The 22,646-nt window shown below is 39.9% G+C and overlaps 1 protein-coding gene across 1 annotated transcript; it reads right to left on the bottom strand.

Moving 5' to 3' along the window:
- Positions 1-943: 943 nt before the first annotated feature.
- LOC131189595 (lamina-associated polypeptide 2-like) lies at positions 944-5,528 on the bottom strand. Its single transcript, XM_058165785.1, has 2 exons — positions 3,172-5,528; positions 944-2,907 (listed from the first exon to the last, which is right to left on the bottom strand). Exon 2 carries the CDS (start codon positions 2,827-2,829, stop codon positions 1,108-1,110), a length of 1,722 nt encoding a protein of 573 aa, XP_058021768.1. The 5' UTR covers positions 2,830-2,907; positions 3,172-5,528; the 3' UTR covers positions 944-1,107.
- Positions 5,529-22,646: the final 17,118 nt, after the last annotated feature.

Genomic DNA, 22,646 nt, shown 5'->3' with positions numbered 1-22,646 from the left:
GTGGTGAGGACGAGACGGCAATGTTCCTGGAATGAGCAGCCCTTTGTCAGGGCTGGAGACAGCCACCACTGTAAAGATTTTCTTACCTTTGGAGGTAGAGGAATTTTGATTTCGGTATGGCTGTTGCCTGTTCTTTGATGTGGGAGGAGAAGCCATTGTAGGGGTCGTGAGTGAAGACGTGCCCAGGGCACGATCGACAGACAAGAGACCATCTTTCCCAATAACTGTGAGAGCAGTGAAAGTGGGACTCTCTTGAGCGCCTTTACCTTTTTTATCGTGTCTCTCATGTTGAGGAGATGGTCTCGGGAAAGAAACACCTGGCAGGATCTGGTGTTGATTCTTGCTCCCAGATGGACAATTTCGGTCGTAGGCACTAAATGGCTCTTTGCTTTGTTGACCGAAAAACCGTGATCTTGTAGGACTTGAATTGTTACCTGTAAGTCCCGTAATGCCTGTTGGGCGGAAGCCGACTGAATCAATATATCGTCCAGGTAACATTGCATTCTTACTGGAATTGTTCGAAGATGGGCCGCCACGGCATCCAGAATCTTGGTGAAGGTATGAGGAGCGGAAGATAGACCGAAGGGCAGGGCCCTGTATTGGAAATGGGCTCCGGCATAACTGAACCTGAGAAAGCGTCTGTGGGCTGGTCTGATGGGGACATGTAGATAGGCCTCCTTGAGGTCGATGGATGTTAGAAAGTCCCCTCTTCTGATGCTTCCTAAGATTGAATTGAGGGAGTGCATCTTGAATCTGCGGTATTTGATGTGAAGGTTCAGTTGCTTCAGGTCTAAGATGGCTCTGGTGCCGCCTGATTTTTTGTCCACCAGGAAAAGAATTGAATAGAAGCCGGTCCCCTGGTGGGGCATGGGAACCGGTTCTATGGCACTGATGGATAACAGGTGTTGAATCTCATCTTCCATTTGAGCCCTCTTGGTGGGGTCTTTGGGAATCTGGCATTGGATGAATCTCCTCGGAGGATTTGAATTGAATTCGAGGGAGAGACCCAGAGAGATGGTCTGCAGTACCCAGGCATCGGTTGTTGTGTGGGACCAGGTAGGGACGAACTTGGTGAGACGACCGCCGATGGGATCCTGGCCAGGATAGTCATTTGTTCCTACGATAAGGTCGGAAGCCGGATCCGCGATAGGGACGTCTGGTCTGGGATTGTCTGGTCCTATCACGAAAGGACTGTCTGTCCTGAAACCTGTCAGTGGGAGGTTGGAAGGAGCGTTGATGGGCCGGGGATTGAAACCCGGGATCCTGGGCGCGAAAAGGCTGTCTGCGGTAAGGTAGAGAAGGCCGTCTGTCTAAACGTCTGGAGACGTGGGGAAGGATCTTACATTTGTCTTTTCCCTCAACTAAAATAGGATCTAGGGCTTCCCCAAAGAGAGATCCACCCTTAAAGGGGGCAGCCGCTAACCGCCATTTGGTCTTCATGTCGGCTTGCCATTGTCTGAGCCATAACAGCCTCCTGGAGGTGATGCTGGAGGCAAGGGCTCGGGATGCAAATTTTGCAGAGTTAAGGGTGGCATCCGCAGTGTATTCAGCAGCCGCTATCAATTTGTTTATGTCCTGATGTAATCTGGAATCATCGTGAGGAACCCTCTCCTGCATTTGTCTGAGCCATATTAAGGAGGTTCTGGCAAAGAATGAGGCTGCTGTGGCAGATCTGATAGCCCAAGCGGCCGCTTGATGGGTTTTGCGGGTGGAGAGTTCCGCCCTGCGGTCCTCCGTTCGGAGACCGTCTGCTACATCTGAAGGTATGATGTTGGAGGGAGAAGCTAGAGTGGCAATTGGGGTGTCTACGGTAGGGACCTTGAGGAGGTCCTCCAGATCTTGATCCGTCATGTACATCTTTTTGTCTGCGCCACTGGGATTAGGAATGGCACCTGGGTGACCCCATTGACGTTGGATGGTGTCCAAGAAAAGCTTGGGTGAAGGAATTACCCGTTGCTCTGAGACTGGTTCAGTAAAAAGGAATTTGTTGGGGTCTGACGGATCTGAATCTCCCTCAGATTGGCGTAAGGCAACCCCCATGTTGGCCGTAACTTTCGCCTTGTGTAGCAATGTGTAGAAAAGTTCATGGCGAAAAAGGCCGGTAGGAGCAAGCTTGTCTGGGGTAGACTCTTCGTCCTCAGACAGATTATACTCTGCTATATCTTCCTCCCCCAAAAAGGAGTCCTCACTATGATGTGAAGGGGTTGGAGATCGTGTGCGCCGTGCGCAAGGTCTGGGAGGGTGGCTCTCAAAATGGGGTCTTTGGTCAGAACTGCCCGAAGGGGATGGAACTGGGAAACCTCTCTGAGTGAAAGCATCGTCAATGCCTTGAGAAATGGTTTGCATAATAAGATGACGTATATCCTGAGAAATGGCAGGATTACTGTCCTCTCTATGGGAGACTGCCGCTGCTGTGGGAGTGAAGGTGGCAGAAGGTGCCTGATGTGGAGGCTCAGGCATGGCTGTAGAAGAATCTCCAAAAACTGAACAAATTGTTTCCTGGTTTCCTCCTGAACTACTAGGGATAGTGGGAGACCATCCAGGCTGATTTAAAAGAGGAGAATCTTCAATTAGTGGGACAGAAGTTTCCCTGCCTTCCTCAGCTAATTTTAGTTTTGCTTTATCAAATTGCCTATCCAAGGCCCGTTGTCTTCTGGAGGCATCTCTCTCTGCAGCAGCAGAGGATTGGAGAGAAGTAGAAGACTTGGATTTAGTGGCAGAGGCCTTTGATTTGGATCTGCTCTTGTGAGGGGGAGGAGCCACGTTAGTAAGGTGTCCTGGGGAGGGCGAGGCAGAAGCCCGGGAAGGAGATTTGCTGCGATCCGCCATCTTGGAAATGAGGCCTAGTGGTTATTAGAGGCCTTGGAATATATGCCCAAATAATATAGTGGCCCTGATCTGAGAATCCTGGAATAAGATCAAACACAAGGGCCAGTTAGCACCAAGCTGCCACCACAGCTGGATTCAAGGCATTCAAAGCTGCATGGGGGGTTGCTTGGGGAGGAGGGGGTCCCCAAATGGCTTGAAGCAGGCACCGCTGCTCCTATGGCGCCCTTTTTATTGCAGCGTTGGCAGGGGGAACTAGCCTCCGTCACCACGGATCTTTCTCCTTCCCTGCAAGCGCGAAGCCGACACCACGGCTTCTCCTGCGCTCCGCTGGACTCCACTTACAGTTTGATGAGGTCCAGCGATGTCCGTTCCTCAATCCGGCGATCCCACGAGGCTTGAGGGGCTTGGATTGAAGAAAAAATGGCCACCAGCCTTCAGGCGGCTCAGCTGTGCGGCGCTGGGCTGCGCGCGAAGCGCGAGCCTCTTTCCCTGCCGCTCCGGTTCCCAGCAATGAAGAGAAAAAAATTGGGCACTTTAAAACTTTTTTTAGAATTTTTTTCTAATTTTGTTGAAGTTCTGAGTGCTGGTAAAAGAGTCGAAAGCAATGGAGCTAAAGGAGGTAGTCTCTCTATGGCCGACTGAGTTAATAAACTGGGGCTAAACAGGAAGAGGAGGCGTGTTTAAACAAATTCAACTCAGTCTCAGGCCAATCAGATGAAGTTAACAACCCATTGCTTTGGACTCTCTTAGCAGCGTACAGGAGAAGGGGGGGGCTTCCTTTATTTAGATGGTAAGAGCCACAATGGTTTATTCATTAAAGAGTTGGAATGATTCAACTTCCACATCAGTTGCAGAATCTGAGTAACTTTAAACTAATTGTTTTCTCTCTGACCAACCTATCTCACAGGGTTCCTGTTGGGAAGAAAGAGCAGGAACAAGCCCAGTGTTTATTGCCTTGAGTTTCTGCTCAGAGGGAAGAATATATATATTTAGTAAAATATATTATGGGTCCTACCACCAAGATGTGCCTTCAGGCTCCCACTCTCATAACCTCATAAATGGGAAATACATGAAGCAGCTCCTCTTGGAATGAAAATCTTGTGTAAGTTGGTTTTGGATAAGAAAGGAGATCCTGCAAGTCATGTAGTTTTTGAAGGTTAAAAACCACCACCTTGAACCGGCCTGGAAATCAACTAGTAACTAAGGCAGCAAGCTCAACACAGATGTAACGTTGTTGAACCGATTTCCTTTGGCAGCTGGGATGCTGTACTTTGAATCAATTGCAGTTTCCAAATTGCCTTCAAATGTGGCTTCAAGTAGAGGGCTGCACTAGTCTAATATAAAATAATAACCTATATAATAACCATACTTACCTTTGCACAAAGAAACATAATGCAGAATAATGTCAAAATTACTAGCCATAAATGTGTCTAGATGCTGCATTCATTCCCTCCTTAGCTTTTGACTGTCCCAATAATTCACCCACACGCAGCAAACTGCCTTAAATGTGATCGCATCTCATCCCACTTGTGCATGAGACTAAACAGTAGTGTGTCATGCTGTTTTTTCCCAAAATAGATAAAAAATGAATAATGGGCTTTGGAACCATAAGTCACTTTTACGTTACCCCAACCATAGACCCACACAACTGCTCACATATGGAATAGATAAAATAGGTAACATGTATTTTCTTTTTATGCGGTTATATGTAAAGAAAGAACTTAACAAAAGATAAATATGCAATTTGGCATAGGAAAATAACATGTAAATTCCAAGGATGTGTATAGTTACTTTCAGAGAAATCAAACATCACAGTGCTCATAATAATCAGCATACCAGGTGAAATCAAGAACCCAGTGGTCAATTGACTAAAACTGTCTCCCCAAAATGAACAGAGTTGAATAAATATATTTGGGGGAATCAGGGATAAATTCCAAGTAATATATGAAAGAAGCAACTAACCAAAATTAATTATGATGATTGTGCTGTCAATGGATGATACCACAATGAATTAAAAAAAAAATTTGCACAAAGAACCATTTAAAATATTGATTAGCAGATAAATTTATTTTTTCTCCATGCAGTCCAACATTTTCACATTGGTTGGCATTGTATTCAAGGAAAATATTAAAAGTGCCTGGATATTTAATCCAAAATAGGCAATCTAACCAAAGCTAGGCTTTGAGTTATCACCATTTGATTCCATCAAATGATTCCATCATTGATTCCATATCCAAACAATATTTGAGATGTACTACTAGTAAAATTAGAGAACTAGTTACAGTATAGCAACTCATCTTTGTAAGCCCAAATGTATGGGCATGACAGGCCATTTATTGTTTCAATGTATTTTGGTCAAGACTCCTGTGTCATGGTTACTGATGACGTACATATAAAACAATTGGACTGGAGTGGGTATACCCCTATTGTAACTAGAAGAGTTTAGGGTGGTGTAAGGTCATGGAAAGCCCTTATGGACTTTTTGCATAACAATGAAAAAAATGAACTTGTGATTTATGGTTTGGATGATATATATAGGATAGGTCATAGAAAGAAGAGTAATGATGTAACTTTGGAGACAGAGGCTAAAATATAACTGTACTTACAAAGCTACTTCTTTATACCTTTATAGTCTATCTTTTTTATATCTTGTTTTTTTCTACTTTTTTATTCTCTTTTCTTCCTGCACTTTTAGCTTTTTCTGTTATTTTTTCTGTTATTTTTTTCTTTTTTTATTCTCTCTGATCTAATTTTTTTCCTTTTTCTTAAACTTTTTAATGAAAATTATATAAAAATCGAATGCAGGGATCATTGCTGGATTTTTATTATTGAAAAAACATTCTTGTTATGCCACTGTAAATAGTATTATATGCACACAGGTTTGGGTTAGGCAAAGCAAAATCCCATCATATGTGATACAGTCAGTGGAACATATACGTAAGTATAATTTAATATGACTGAACCTGATTGTGAACTCAAAGCTTCAAATGCTTGGAGTTAATAGTTATATGACATTGTTTTGTGCTGCATATTCTTATAGTAAGATTATTGTATATTATTATATATTATTACTAAGATAAAGATACGTGTGTGTGTGTGTGTGTATGTATGTTTGTATGTATGTGCATAACATTGTTTATTTTGAAATTCGAAGTGTCTTTTTAATATAACATGGATTACTTCTATGTTTGTTACGCTGTATAAACTTCAGGATACAATAATTTTATTTATTTTTATTTATTTATTTATTTTGTCGAGTACATATTAGATAATATATATAAGCATGAATTGAAAACATAAAATGAATACAATTAAAGGGAATATGATATGACTTCAGTAACAGAGTTGTTAATGCTTGGAATACACTACATGACTCTGTGGTCTCTTCTCAGAGTCCCCAAAGCTTTAACCAAAAACTGTCTACTATTGACCTCACCCCTTTCCTAAGAGGTCTATAAGGGGCGTGCTTAAGAGCACAAACGTGCCTATCATCCCTGTCCTACTGTTTCTTTTCATTATATCCAATTTATATAGTTATTATATGCTTATACTCATATATATGTTTATATGTTGTATAGTTGCTTCATGCTTATGCTTATGTATGTGTTATGACAAATAAAATAAATAAATAAATAAAAATAGGACTGGGACGGTAGGCACGCTGGTGCGCTTATGCACACCCCTTACAGATCTCTTAGGAATGGGGTGAGGTCAACAGTAGATAGTCTTAGTTTAAAATTTGGGGGGTTTGGGGATGAGACCACAGAGTCTGGTAGTGCATTCCAGGCATTGACAATATTCATTGTTAATATTCATTATTAAAATATTAAAATATTTTAATATTAAATATTTAATACTAAATTTAATTTAATTTAATATTAAAATATTCATTTTAAAAGGCATTAATATTCTGATGAACTGTCAAACTAAATAAGAAACTTCCAACAGCCTGCATGAATGCTACCTTTCTGCTGTCAGTGAAAGGATGTTATAACAGTTTGGCTTTGGGGACGGAATCCTGCATGTCATTTCACTGGAACTTAAGAGAAATAACTATGCTTATAGAGTTAGCATCACCACCTCCCCTTCTTTCTGCGTTTTGCTGTTTCAAATAACATTATTAAAAACACAGCATTTGGGAAATGTTCATATTTTAATCCAAAGGTAATTGTCCTGAGGCATGTAAAAAAAAAAAAGCCTAAATAGTGAACCAGACAACTCTACCAAACCCAGAAGTATGAATACTATGTAATATAAACTTGGTATAAGATATAACAAGGTGAGAAGGTATGATAATATACAATATGGAAGAAATATGAAAGAAAGTAATCCATGTGACATGCAGAACTGTTTTTGTTACAGTGAATTGGCTCTCATTTCCTAGTATCTCACAATAAATAATTATAATGGCAGGGAAAGTACCTGGTGGCACAGTTGGATAAGCAAATAATTGCCACCTCACTCACACTGATGAATAATTATGAGCCACACCAATGGTGACATGAAACATACCTGGATTTACATGATTAGATATTATTTATTAAATTGCATGCGCTGGGCGGAGCGGATGACATATATTAAGAAATAAAGTTGTACCATTCTAGGGTGGACAATCTACAGTATGTATTAAATGGTAATTGTTTTACTGAAAGATATTTGAAATAATTTGATAGAATACATAACTTGAATCCAAATGAAATTATAATCTTCCAATCATAATGCCAAATATGATGATCCAATACTTAATACTGGGTTAAAAACAATATTAAGCACATATATTCAGAGATATAGAGATGCAATCAGAGAATTCTTCAGTAAAAAAGAACACCACAATATTTTTAGTATTATTCTAATGGGAAACTAAACAAGGCTGTGAAGAAAATTAATGACACTTCAATGACTGAACAGGTTGGAGAAATATATTACACCCCTCCCCTCCCCCCACTTTCAATCAATGTTCAAGTAATAAGTGGACACTAATGATCCGCATCAGTTTATGGTATTGGTTAAGGAAGTCCTAGTCCGTATTTTCTGAATTTTTGCTGTTTGCAGGATGGCTTTCTAGAATTCTTTGGCTATACAATGAGTCCTGATGACAACAAAATTAAGTTTCAGTGTTTGAAGCTGTTTGTTTTTTTAAGACAAAGATAAAGGCAGGATATGAATGGTTAGGAGAGAATGGGAAATTGCTTACCTCTGTATTCCCTTGGTCCTTCCTCCGCTACTGAATTAAAATCCTGTCTACCCATCCCTGAAAGAGTAAAACAAAAACAAAAAACAAAAACCAACCCTGTAGTAGTATCCTATTTTGCTCTTTACCAATGCCCTATCCTGCTTCTATCATAACTGTTCTTGGTTACTATCAAAAAAGGCTATTTGGATTTGTAAGAAAGCTTGTAGTTGTGGCTCTCTCTTATAGTTTTACTGCCATTTCCCTTCTGCGCTCCACTAGCTAGTAAGGAAAACACCAATCAATGGAACATAAATAGAATGACTCTGACTTCAGCACTCTGTCAAGGCACTTTATCCTTCCACTCACACTTCTTCCAGATTTAAGAGTATGAAATTAACAAATGGGAAGTTCACACAATGAGCAAGCTATTATGAGCTGCGGTAGTGCATGGTTAGAGTGCAGTCCTGCAGGCTATTTCTGCCAACTGCCGACCGACTGCAATTTGGCAGTTCAAATCTCATCAACTCAAGGTTGACTCGGACTTCCATCCTTCCAAGGTGGGTAAAATGAGGACCCAAATTGTTGGGGGCAATATGCTGACTCTGTAAAGCGCTTAGAGAGGACTGTAAAGCACTGTAAAGCGGTATATAAGTCTAAGTGCTATTGCTATTATGGAGGTCCTCTAGAGCAAAGAAAATATCTGTAGCTCAGGGTTCAAGTGTGAAGTCTTGGTGTTTTCTGAGCTTGGCTGTTTGCTTGCAGAGGTTTCATTACCCAATTAGGTAACATCATCAGTATTAGAAGGGGATGGGGTGTGCAGGGAGGAGGAGGAGGAGGAGAATGTTGGCTGTGGGGTCCTTGTTGCTCTCTGAATTTGGTTGCAGACTTTTCATTATCCAAGAAGATAACATCATCGATGTGATCTGATTATCAGATTGCACTGACAATGCTACCTTGTTGGGCAAGGAACCAAGCTCAGAGAACATCAAAGACTCCACAAATCTTATGATGCCCAGTTCAATATCTCATATTATTTTCTAGCTACTGGAAAAAAGAAAAGCACTAAAAGACAATAATAAATTTTAGAATACTGTGGTATTAATGAAGAACGGTGCAAAAACGTTCTTCCTTTTCCCCCAAATAGAATAGTGGATCTAATCAATTCAAAATACTGTTAAAGAATATTGCCGATCCCACGTCTCTTCTTCCCAAAATAGTGGCATTATATTTTCATTTTTCCCTTTTTCAAAGTATGGGGAGATACTGTAGACAAAAATAGGGAGAGGGAAGATAACTGTGCAAGGAAATCAAAAAATAAAGTAGCAACCTCAAGAGGTCAAACTCTGGGATTGACCAGAAAAGGAGACAGGCTAGTGATTGTCAACCCTTCTGAAACATACCTCTGATGGTAATCACCACAGATCGGTTGTTTTCAGCTATATACCAATAGGTGACAAAGCATCTTATTAAAGGCAGATAGTATGTTAAAAGGAAAAAATACTACTTTTATTTCAGGTGGTAACAATTTTAATTCCACTGATAGGCAAATATGAGTTGAAAGCAATTGTATAGGCCAGTGATGGCTAACCTTTTCCGGACAAGTGCCCAAAGCGCATGCGCCCCCCACAGCACATCCACGTGCAGCTCCCCCTCCCCCGCACAGGCCACCCGTGCATGCACGACGGCAACCCAAAGACCAGCTGGCTGGTGGGAGGTGCACACGCATGCGCAGCAGAATTGAACTGGGATGACAGTTCGCGTGCCCACAGAGAGGGTGCTGTGTGCCACCTCTGGCATGCATGCCAGAGGTTCGCCATCACAGGTATAGGCTCATAGGGAAAACTGATGTTGTCAAGGCATGATTATGTTGTTAATATGCAAGTGATGGTAGGACCTAAGTCTCCTTTTGAGTCTTTTATTTTTTAATTAGTACAGCAACTTCAAAGATACTTCCTACATTATATGAAAAATTCCATAAACCTTAAGTGTCAGACTGTCAGAGGTTTGTCTGCCTACAGTATACCACAGCCTCTGATTGTACATGCATTGACTTCAACACGAGTTTAAGGGGAGAATATTGCAGACATATTTCAGAGGAATGTTTGCTTCCAGAGGATACAAGATCTCTTTTGACAATCATGGAAATGAAAACTTGACAGGTACAGGTGCAGCAAAAATTTTTACAAATGTGGAACAGTGCTTTTGAAAACTACTGAAGTCAAATTAGGGGTCAGTCTTTGGTTCTGGATAGTAATTCAGACCAGTTTTTATAGGTTATATTGAAACTTATGCGGAAAAAAGTATAAGCCTAATATAGGAAGCCGCCCATCATAATTTCTGGCATATTTAAGTTTATGGAGTCTTAAAACAGTTCTAAATTACAAAATGTTACCAGAATAATCCTCCATGAACCAGGTTTGAGTAAACAAGTTAGCATATTAGTAATTTATTTATTGCCTAATCTTCCCTTCCCTTCCTTATTTCATAGGTAATGGTTTTCTTTTCACCTATCAGAGTCACCTTTATGAAATACCATGAGTTTAAAACCAAGAATATTTCTGCAATTTTTTCTTTCTTCCCCTTTTCTAATATTGATAAATTTAAAGGGAAATTGGTAATTTCCCTCTTCTTCTGATTAGACTTAAACACAATTAACAATTTTCTCCTTGTAGAGTTTACAAAATATGTTCAAAATGTCTAATGTCAAGATTAAATCAATAGCATACATAATACTAGGAAGCATCAGAGAGCATCATTAGCTAAATCAAACATAATGGCAGCTTTCCAGACATTAACACATTTTGTGCCTGTTTCCTAGACTCCATGGAAAGCACTTTCAGATCAAGATGGAACAATATGTTTTTTCAGTAAAGTCAAGACCATGTTGGAAATCTTTCCCATTCCCTCATTGAGGTTTTCCATTTTTCCTGACAGCTCCTTTGTCAGCTTGGTTGCATGAATAGGGTATGTCTACTTTAATGAAAAGGTGACATCATAGCAGTGTTCCAATATCTAAGGGGCTGCCACAAAGAAGTGGGGGGGATGTCAATCTATTCTCCAAAGCACCTGAACGCAGAACAAGATGCAGTGGATGAAAACTAATCAAGGACAGAATGAACCTCCAACTAAGGAGAAATTTCCTGTCATTGAGAACAATTAATCAATGGAATGACTTGCCTCCAGAAGTTGTGGGTACCCCAACACTGGAGGTTTTTAAGAAGAGATTGGACAACAATTTGTCTGAAATGTTGTAGGGTTTTCTGCTTTAACAGGCAGTTAGACTAGAAGCCCTCCAAGGTCTCTTGCAACTCTGTTATTCTGTCATTCTGCTTTGCAAATCACGTTTTCAGGCCACATCTACTGTTAGCTTGAGATACAGAAATGATCTAGTTTAGTTTACTTTATTGCCATTGCACTTCGTACGACGAAATTAAATGCCATCTTCAGTGTACATTATAACTATAAAAATAAAACACAAACACACATCCTTCACATTCTATACAATTGAACTGAAAACCCCTGATATTGCATTAATATTGCACTATGCAGTAGAATTCAATATGGTTACTGCCCTGGGATAGAAGCTGCTTTTCAGCCTATTTTTTTATTGTCCTGTACCGTCTGCCAGATGGTAATAGTTCAAAAAAAGGATGCCCAGGATAAGTTGGATCTTTAAGAATGTTTTGAACTTTCTTAAGGCAGCAGGAGCTATAAAGCTCTTCCAAAGAGCGGAGAAGGCAACCAATGATCCTCTGGACAATGACGTTAACCCTCTGGAGCAGGGATCTCCAACCTTGGTCCCTTTAAGACTTGTGGACTTCAACTCCCAGAATCCCTCAGCCAGCAAAGCTGGCTGAGGAACCCTGGGAGTTGAAGTCCACAAATTTTAAAGGGACCAAGGTTGGAGACCCCTGCTCTGGAGTGCTGTCCTATCTGCCACTGTGCAATTGGCAACTCTTACACAAGTGCAGTAAATTAAAATGCTCTTATGGTGCAGCAGTCACCAGCAGTTTTTTATTCAGTTGTTGTTTCCTGAGAAGTCCCAGGTGGTATAATCTCTGCTGGGCCATTTTGACAAGTGCTGCAATGAGTGCCCCAGATAAGGTCGTCTTTTATGCTAACACCCAGAAACTTAAAACTGGCCACTTGCTCCATTTGGTCTCCATTGGTAAGCAATGGATGTTCTATATTGATAAGCAATTGATCTTCTATAGTCCACTACAAGCTCCTTGGTCTTATTGGTGTTAAGGATCAAATTATTGTCTCCACATCACGAAAGCAACTGGTCCACCTCACCTTGATAGGCAGACTCATCCCCCTGCCACCCGAGATGAGTCCCACCACTGGTACAGAGGACAATAACATTATTACCGCTGGCAGGATGGCAGGTTCCGTTCAACATCTGAATACTATAAGGTCAAAAATAATATTTCCTTGAGGAAAAGATGTAAGGCTCATAATGCTGCTCTAAAAGAATAGAAATCAGCAAGTAGGTTCCATGCTTGAAAATGTACAAATGAAGACACTTGTACAGACAGGATTACAAAGGCTGATCAAAGAAGAGTTATTACAGTTAGACCTTGACTTACAATCATTTATTTAATGTATTTATTTAAAGTAATGGCATTGAAAAAAGTGACTTTTACACTTATGACCATTGCAGCATTTCCAGCATTTGGTCTACGTGACCAAAATTCAGGCATTTGGCAACTGGCACGTATCTATGACAGTTGCAGGGCCCAGGGTCATGTAATCAACATTTGTGACCTTCTCAGCTGGCTTCCAACAAGCAAAGTCAAAAGGGGAAGCCAAATTTGCTTAACGACTGGATAATTCAATGTTGATTACATGATCAACTTAATAACTGTGGCCAACAAGGTGATAAAATGGGGCAAATCTCACTTAATAACTCCTTGTTTAGCAATGAAAATGTTGGGCTCCATTGTGGTCGTAAGTCAAGGGCTACCTGCATATGAATAATTGTACCTCTGAGAAGGATTTAAGCATTACATCAAATGAACTGCAGTCCATTTATAATAGAAGAGGCTGGTATATATCAAACTGCCTTCCATGATGAAGAAACCAATGAAGTAGTTTTATAGTCATGACAATCATTTTATCAGCAAATTTTATAGGTATAAATCCATATATTCAAAATAAAATATAACAGAAATCAATGGCATGTAAAACCATTCCCCAACTGATATGACTTCCGTAAGTTACTTCATCAGCAAGTTAATAAAAAATATGATAGATACATTCTGCTCCTTACTGAAGTGCAACTGCTCACAACAAATGTCTAAACATATCAAAGTATCCATTCTAATGTTAGCTGTGAAAAGATAAAGCCAACATTTCAAAAATTTAACGTCACAAAAGTACATATTGCTAAGCTATCATAACATTCACAAGGCTGCCTGTTTCCAATACTTCTGCTGTAATTTAATTTCTGATTAGACCATGCAAACAAATTGCTATTTGGTAGATGAAACAAAATATTGTTTGGGTTGTGCAACTTCCACCTTAAAAAAACACCAAAAGAAATTTAGGTAGCCAGTAACTAATTTGCCGAATTTGCCAAATTTTTCCTTTATCATCATCCTAAAAGACATGAGGAGAGAAATTACATCACTGAAACAGGACCTTTTAGCAGTATCTCTTTAACAGTACAAGCTGTTCATTCACATCTCAAGTGCCAGGAAATTTAGTTTCAGATACTGTTCTGTGACTTTGAGTTAATTGCTGTTGAATTTGGCATGCACTATTTTAGTTCTATGTCAGAGCAACATGTTTACTATCATTCAGTTATGCCCAATGTATTTTAGTGTATAGTCAAATCTATGCAAAGTATGTTGCTAATTATTCTGTGAATTAAATATAAGAAGCAGAGAATTTCCCCCACAATATTGGATTTATCCACAGATGCAGTTCCTTTGCTCCTCCAAGTCTGGATTATCTTTTCTGCAATAACAGAATTTAATTTATGGCATAAAATAAAGATAAGGAACAAGGTCCTTTGATATGGCCCACAGTGAGGGATGCTGGAAGTTGTAGTTCAGCAATACCTGCAGGATTGTAGGTTCATCATTCCTTTATAAAAAAAACATGTGTTGTTAAATTGTAGTCTCCTATGTTTTAGTCTACCTTCAAAAGCCCAAACACAGAAGACTGGTATTGGTAAAATTTATGTTAAGTGAGACATTTGTTAAATGAATTGTGACACATTTTATGACCTTTCTTGCCATAGTGGTTAAGTGAATCACTTCAACTGTTATCTTAGTAACACAGTTGTTAAGTTTGCTTGTCAGAAAATCACAAAAGTTGATCACATGATCTTGAGACATAGCAATGGTCATAAATATGAACCAGTTGCCAAGCGTCTGAACTTTGATCACATGATCATGGAGATGCTGCAAAAGTTGTAACTATGAAAAATGGTTGAAAGTCATATTTTCCAGTGCCATTGTAACTTTGAGTGGTCACTAAATGAACTGTTGTAAGTCGAGGACCGTCTGTACTGTTTTTTAGGAATGGCTGAATTCATGCAATCAGCAGCTTTTAAATTTACGGTCTAGGGCAGTGGTTCCCAACCTTTTCTTGTTTGAGGCACAACCTTTTCTTGTTTGAGGCACCCTTGGAAAGCCTTTCAAAAGTTCCCGGCACCCTTATAAGGAAATAGATATTTAAAATCTCCGTAGCTCAAAAGTTCCCGGCACCCTCAAAAGATCTCACGGCACCCCTTAGTGCTGCGGCACACTGGTTGGGAACCACTGGTCTAGGGAATCCTGCCTAAGATTAAATTCTTTGCTTTCTACTATCTGACTCTTGAATGCATCTGAATCATATGCAGTAAGAGAGCACAGCCTTAGCAAACTACTTAATTAATTAAGAGTTTGCGTATGCTGAAAGTTCAAAAGAGAAATAAGAAGTAATTTCTCTATTTTTATATTTATTTTCTATGATATAGCTGTTATTTTACTGTACACTCATAGGCAGAGGCAAAACATTTGGCTAGTAGCCAGTATTACAAGTATTTTTTTCCTGATAAGGAAGTTAATTTTCTCCTCAACAGATTGAATAGAATTTCACAAAAACTATCCTATGAAACTTATAGCATTCACTTTAGGCTACACAATCATATCAACCTTATTTTACCAGTTCAATTACAAATAGATTGTCAAGCCTATCATATAAAATTCCCTTTCATTATGTTATCACAGCCTGAAAGCTGTAATTTCACATCTACATCCCTGTCACTTTCAAAAGAATTCTGGGGCAACGTTCATAGGATACCTTACACTAATCACATTTAATTTTGAGCAGCTGCTATTACCTATTTATTGGTACTTTCATGCTACCAGAGGATTTATGATTATTCAAAAGCTTCAGTAATATAGTGATACGAACCTATTTCATATTTGATCCAAGACCCTAAAGGAAGGAGAGAGACAGACAGACAGACAGACAGACAGACAGACAGACAGACAGACAGACAGACAGACAGACAGACTCTGGCACCAATTAAAGACAAAAAGCAATTCTTATCACGACCAGATTTTTTTTCAAGAAGAGGAATTGGTTAATTTCTCAATTAAGCTGAACAATCTTCCTACCATCCACCTGTCCCATTGCTATAGCCATTGGATGATGGTAATTGCAAGAAAAGTTTGATGGAAGTAGTTTGCTCAATAGTCACTTAAGCCAAAATATTGATATTTAATTTGAAAGGAATGAAAATATTAGATTGCATGCTAAGAAAGAAGCCAGAATGTATACAGGATTTGTGTCGCTGCTCACTGTTGCATTCCAGTATTCTTTTGTTTCTGGATATAGGGAGGTAGAAGCTCATTCTGTTCCTTCTCAATCTTTCAGTTTCCTTCAGTGTAATCTGAGGAAAGGAGGCAGGATTTTCCAGAAGTTCTGGAATTTTCCAGCTGCCCTAGTTTGCCTAAGGTTTTAGTTCTCCTGGAAAGTTGAATGGAAAAGAAACTCTGTTTACTGGGTGAATGGCAGCCTGTCAAGCTCATGGAGATCACTGTTTCTCAACCTTGGCAACTTTAAGAAATGAACAGTTCAACTCCCAGAATTCCCCAGCCAACATTTAACAAAATTTAAAATTTAAATTTAAAATTTAATTAACAAAATTGTAATATATTTTCTGAATTGTAAACTGCCTAAAGTCATTGAGATGGGCGGCCATAGGAATTGAACAAACACCTAACACCTTTTCTTCGCTGTTTATTGACAAAGCTAGCCTGGAATAGAACAGAAACTGGGCATGTTTAGTGCATTTTTAGGAATAGTAAATATAGTATTGACTTTCGGAGATATTCTGACTTTCCACCTTGGAATATAGAGTAGTTAACTTACCCAATGGAACCATAAGATGCCAGATGAGTAATATTAACTTCATTCAAAAGCATATTATGAAAGGCAAATTTGTACATTGGATCTCTCACTCAAGAAAACCAATGTATTACATGTACAAAGAACACATCTGTTTAGTATGTTCTGGTGTATTTCATTTTTTAGATTGACTAAAACTGCAAACCCTGAAAACTTTTTCCCAAGTTCCAAAGATGTACAAGCTCAAACTATGGCCACTGCACCAATTAGGCTACACATCTTTGGAATTTGGATCAAGTAATCTGCACCTGTGAAAGTAATCTGGCCCATCAACCACAAAAACAAAGCGTGAACTTATTCTCACTAAAGATTGGAGTTGTTCAAACCTTTGAAAGGGATGTTTTGTAATAAACGGGAGTGTGTAAAGCACTAGTCCTTGAATCATTACAGCACCTGTGTCTTTTCTGGCTAATGCAGCTGCTCTCAAATTGCTATTAATGTTCAGTGACTTTCTTTGCTAGAAAAAGAAACATAGTGCAAGATATCTGAAGGCTGGGCAAAAAGTACACTCAATCAGTGCATTCAAGTTATTTTGATCAAAGATCACAAACACCCCACTTCCCAAAGTAAAATAACTTGCAAATACCAACCATATAAAATCTGCCAAAAGAGCCCATATGAGCATATTCTCAATACAGTCGAAGGTCATTCATTTGCTGATACCGACAGCAGCTGTGCTCAACTCTGCAACACAACGCATAACAAAAGTGTCCTTGTGTGATAAAAAAATAGGATAACATAAAATTTCTGTTTGACCTGGGTCACACAAAGAACAGAGTCTTCTTTGGCTATCACTATAAAAGGAACAATATAGCAACATGTGAAGGATGAATTCAGCTATGCCAAAAGTGCAGAGATAGTTTTGGCATGCTACAGGGACTTCACTGAATTTCCCATATAAAAGTGCTGAAGGTGAACTGTCTAAAAGACTTTCTCTGAGTACCGTAAATTGTACAAAATGTAGAAAATCTACAGAGAGCCCCTGTGGAGAAACCTTTCCCCCAAAATGCTCAAGACCATGAGGACTGAAATTGGTCAGACAAAGAAAATGCTACTGTAAGAAATCAAAGTATACCCTCACTTAGTTAAAGATGTGTCTCAAAATGGGCTGGAAAGCAGTTCTGCGTCTGCCCTGTTCCTCCCTCCCAGCAATTAAAAAGAATCACTATTTATTCCATTCTTCCTCCTGAGATTGCAAATTGAATTCTTTCTTTTAAATCAATGTTCTTCAGCAGCCTAATCTTGGCTCTCTGGGTCAAGTTGGGCAACTCTGTGGGTACACTGACATTACACTGTGATAATGAACACGAAGCACTCAAAATACTTAAAATATGCCTTGTAAATGCAGATTATCAGTATTAGTTTCAGCTATCTCGGTGATCCCTGGAACTGTTTATGTATCTATTTAATACATGAAACAGGCACAAGCATCTAATTGGCTACCTCAGTGTTTGTCAACCTTGTCCACTTTGAGATGGGTGGATTTCCCTTGCTGGCTAGGGAATTCTGGGAGTTGAAATCCAGCCATCTTAAAGTGGACAAGGTTGAGAAACACAGAACCACATAACATTTCCCTATCAACTTTTCTCCATCGTTTTAGATCAGAAACAGCTTTGCATCAACAAGTAAAAGAATACAGTACAGACAATTTAGAAGGAACTATTATACCATTGTATAGGTTACCATCGATGTGTGAAATTAGCCATTTTATAGAATGCCTAGGAAATCTATAAAATACCAAAAATGGGACAACGCAGCATGAAAAGCTTAATATTTCACACATTTCCTTGGCAATCAATGCAATGCCAAAAAACCAAACTGGCAAAATAGCACTCTAGTCTTCCTTGTTGCAACAAGTAGGTCAATACTGGTCCTTTTTCTCTTTTTTTTTTTTTTGTTTCAAAATAGGTATAGGATAAAGTCCTATACTTTATCTTGCCTTTCTTCTTTCATTTTCAATATATGTCTAACCCTAACTGTAACTCTAACCCTTTTCATGACTCTTTTCATACTTTGCCTAAATAGTTCTTGTCATTCTGCATAATGCCTAGGTATTATATACAAAGCCTAGGGAAGGTATATAGCAGTGATGGTGAACTTATGTGCTGGAAGTGGCATGCAGAGCCATTTCTACCTCTGTGGCTCAGACTGGTAAGACAGTCTGTTATTAACACAGCTGCCTGCAATTACTGCAGGTTCTAGTCCCACCAGGCCCAAGGTTGACTCAGCCTTCCATCCTTTATAAGATAGGTAAAATGAGGACCCAGATTGTTGGGGGCAATAAGTTGACTTTGTATATAAATATACAAATAGGATGAAGACTATTGCTAACATAGTGTAAGCCGCCCTGAGTCTTCGGAGAAGGGCGGGATATAAATGCAAATAAAAAAAAAAATACAGCACACCAGACATTGCCCGTTGCTCTTCCAGGTTCCGTTCCAGTGTGTACCAACCAGCTGGTCTTCGTGCGCATGGGAGCATTGGAAACCGGAAGAGCAGCTCCCTGGTGTGCATGTGCACACTGGGAAGCTAAGCTTCTGGTTTCCGGTACTCCTGCGCATGCGCGCCAGGGAGCTGCTCTTCCGGTTTCTGGTGCTCCCCCACACGTGCTCCCATTTCGGCACTTAGTGCCAACGGTATATAGCATATTAAAATAACATAGGCATTTCATACTCTGCCTAAAAATGTCACATTCTATAGATTTCCTGAACAATGGCAGATTTTCACACATATATAATATATAAACAATTGCATTAAACAATCCTGAGAGTAGGTTTTCAGCTGAGATTATGCAATATGAGCTACATTGAAATACTGAAAAACTAAAAAATAATAATAGATGAGTAATAATCAAAATTAGGTTAGGTATTAATTTTATTTAATTAATGTATATAGTTGCCCATCACAAAACAATGGCTCTGGGTAGTGTAAAACAGCAGTGCCCATCTTTCTAGCTCTGCAGCCTGGTGGCACCAGCAGTAGCAGCAGAGGATGAGAGGGGATCGTTTCCTGCACAAGTACACTCACCTGCTTGTGCAAATACAGCTTTGAGTGTGCATGTGCTAACCTGCCACTTCTGCAAATGTGGCTGTATGTGTGCATGTTACGCTCACCAGCCTTTTCCGCACTCTGGTTCCCAACAGGTTGCACCCCGGCACTGGGCTACAGCCCAGGAGTTGGGGATCCTTGGTGTACAAGATTAAAACAATGGCTACAACCACCACCCATGATGCCAAAGGTAAACAAAAGGTTTCAATCAGAAAAACCAGATCTACAATGGATCTCACCACCTAACCTCCTGGGCCAACATTTATGAAAACAAAAGGCTAACAAAATTAGGGCCATTCAGTTCTTGGTTATGGGAACTGTTCCATAGGGCAGGCACTGCCACAGAGAAAGTGCAATTCCAGAGTTTTAAAAAAATCGTCAGATGTTAACGGAGGGAGCCCAGGGCATGCCTGCTCTTGTAGATTTGATAAGCCAAACAGAAACAATAGACTGAATATACACAGGCTAGAAAAGTGTAGCCTACCTCTAAGCCAGGGGTGGGCAATTAATTTTCCCAAGGGGCCACATGAAAAACTGGGAATATTGTGGAGGGTCGAACCAATAGGGCTATGCGGGTGCATAGGCAGGCACTCGTAAACATTGTAAATTGGGGGAAGAAAATAGTCACCTTCAAAATAAAAGAAATCCATGTGCGCTAGACAGGGACAGGCAAAGGACCAGGTGTAGCCCGGAGGGTCATAAAGTGCCCACATCTGCTCTAAGGCGTATAGGATTTATAAGTAAAAAGCAGCATTCTTGAATCACACCTAGAAAACTACTAGAATGGAGGGCGCTCACGGTACAGTGTTATATGAATGTAACAAGAAATATTAACACCTGTCCACATCACTGCATTCTGGACCAGTGCAGTTTCCAAAAGCTGTAGGAAAGAAAAAGACCTTGGCGAACTCCCTGATCTCAGCCAGGGGCTCCATGAGATATTAAACAGGAGTGGCAAAAGAGCAGAGTCTTGAAGCACTCCATAAAGCCGGGAGTGTGGGTACCATCTTTCCCCCAACCACTAAAGCTACCCCCAAGGAAAGGAGCAACACACTAACATGGTGCTTCCACCTTGAATTCCCTAAGCCAGGGGTGTCAAACTCAATTTCATTGAGGGCCGCATCAAAGTTGGGTTTGGGGGCGTGGGGTGTGTGGCCGTGGACAGTTCGACATCACTTCTGTCGAGGCCATCTTTGGTGGCCAAGTGCTAAGGTAGGACTTCCCTCTGGCCCTCCCTCACTCTCATTATCTCCTTCCTTCCCTTCCCTTCTCTTTTTCCTTTCCTCTTCATTCTTTCTTCCTTCCCCTTTCCTTATTTTTCCTTCCTTGCTCTCTTCCCATCTTTCCTTCTTTTTCTTTGTCTTTCCTCTTTCCCTTTCTCCTTTCCTGTCCCTTCTTGCATGCTCAAATGCAAAAGGGGAAACATTTCTCCTTTTGTTTTGTTTTTAGGTTGTTTTGCTAGCCCTCTGCCAGCAAAAATTGAGCCCTGGAGGGCCTTGTGCAGCCACCCAGGCCCCATTTTCAGTCACGACAGTCTCCTGCAGCCCCCTGGGCCCGCCCACCCAGCTCCATTTTCACCAGCAGTGGGCTGCAAGAGGCTGTCGTGGCTGAAAACAGGGCCCAGGGGCCTGCACATGGCCCTCCTGAACTCCATTTTTGCTGGCAGAGGCACTGCAGGCCAGTCCTTTGCTGTTTCCAGGGAAGCCCCTCAGGCCAGATCTAAGCACCCTGCGGACCAGATCTGGCCCGTGGGCCTTGAGTTTGACATCCCTACCCTAAGCAGACCAGAAGATTATCATGATTCATAGTATCAAAGGCCACAAATAGATCAAGGAGGGCCAGATGGATGAAGTACTTCCCATCCTTAGCCTGCTAAAACCAATGGAAACCTCCTTTCCCCTCTTTGTGAAAGAATATAAATAAATACAATGAACTCTATAATCTTTATGTATTTGTTTTACCATTAGTTACAGATTTGAAGTTATGTGCCACTTTAAAGACAGTTAATTGAAGCAGCCTACACGCCCCATAAATAAATTTAATACAACTCTGAACAGAGATCTTCAGCTTAAAATGAATTTTAAAATTAGATCCTCCAGCTCTGTAAATTGAAGCTTCTAACAACAGCATCTGAAACAAATGTCCTTTTAGTACTGTATCCCTTGTTAACGAGTCTTCTATTCAAGCTGCTTTTTTCTTGTACAAGGATAAAGCTCAAAATGATACAGAAGTCATAAAATTATATAATGAAGCTTTCAAGATGGTAGATAAGAAGAACAAAGAAATCTCAATAAGAGGCAATGATCAAGAGAGAGCTTAAGTAAAATTTCCCTACCTGCTACACCCTTATAGAATATGAAGGGATTGGTTGATTAGGTAAGTAAATAAAGTAAGCTCCTTCCTATAAAATTTGGACAGCAATACAGGTTTCCTCAACTTAAATCATTTGTTTAGTGACTGTTCGAAGTAACAATGGCACTGAAAAATGTGATTTATGATCATTTTTCACGTTTATGAAAAATGTAGCATCCCCATGATTACGTGATCAAAATTTGGATGCTTGGCAACTGGCTCATATTTATGAGGGTTGAAGTGTCCCAGGGTCATGTGATCATCTTTTGTGAACTTTTGACAAGCAAAGTCAGTAGATTTGGCAACAGCATTTGGGGTTCAATTGTGGTTGTAAATCAAGGACTACCTGTAGTTAATTACTGTAATAAGTGCAAGGTATTTTCCAAAGTTCTAGGAATAGTTTTAGAAAGTTCAGTCTTAGAAACATGCCTTTTTCAGCTCATGAGCAGAACTCATAACTACAGGTGACCTACAGTAGTGGTTACACATGTACTCCAACCAATGTACATGTTGATTTTAAATATTAGAATAACTAGGTAGATCAATGTTTTCCTTATGGTTGAAGCCCATAAAATAAGCTTATGAAAAAAGCTGACTTACAAAATTTAAAAAAAAAGCTATAGCTTCACCAATTCCAGGTTATATTTAAACAGCAAGGCAACATTTCTTTTTGATAGCAGAAATAATTGCAATGAAGGAAACAAGCAACAAAAGATAAATTGACAGCTTGAGGAATTTTGTAACATCTAGCCAATGTGAAAGGCAAATGGTTTATCTAACTATAATCCCATTGATGAGATTTTAGGAAGAAACAAAGCTATAATCTAGACAGGAAATA

Source organism: Ahaetulla prasina, chromosome 2 (genome assembly GCF_028640845.1).
Source record: "Ahaetulla prasina isolate Xishuangbanna chromosome 2, ASM2864084v1, whole genome shotgun sequence".
In the NCBI taxonomy this organism is placed as follows: domain Eukaryota; kingdom Metazoa; phylum Chordata; class Lepidosauria; order Squamata; family Colubridae; genus Ahaetulla; species Ahaetulla prasina.
The sequence above is the reverse complement of the archived record's forward strand: the minus strand, read 5'-3'. Positions and strand labels throughout refer to the sequence as shown.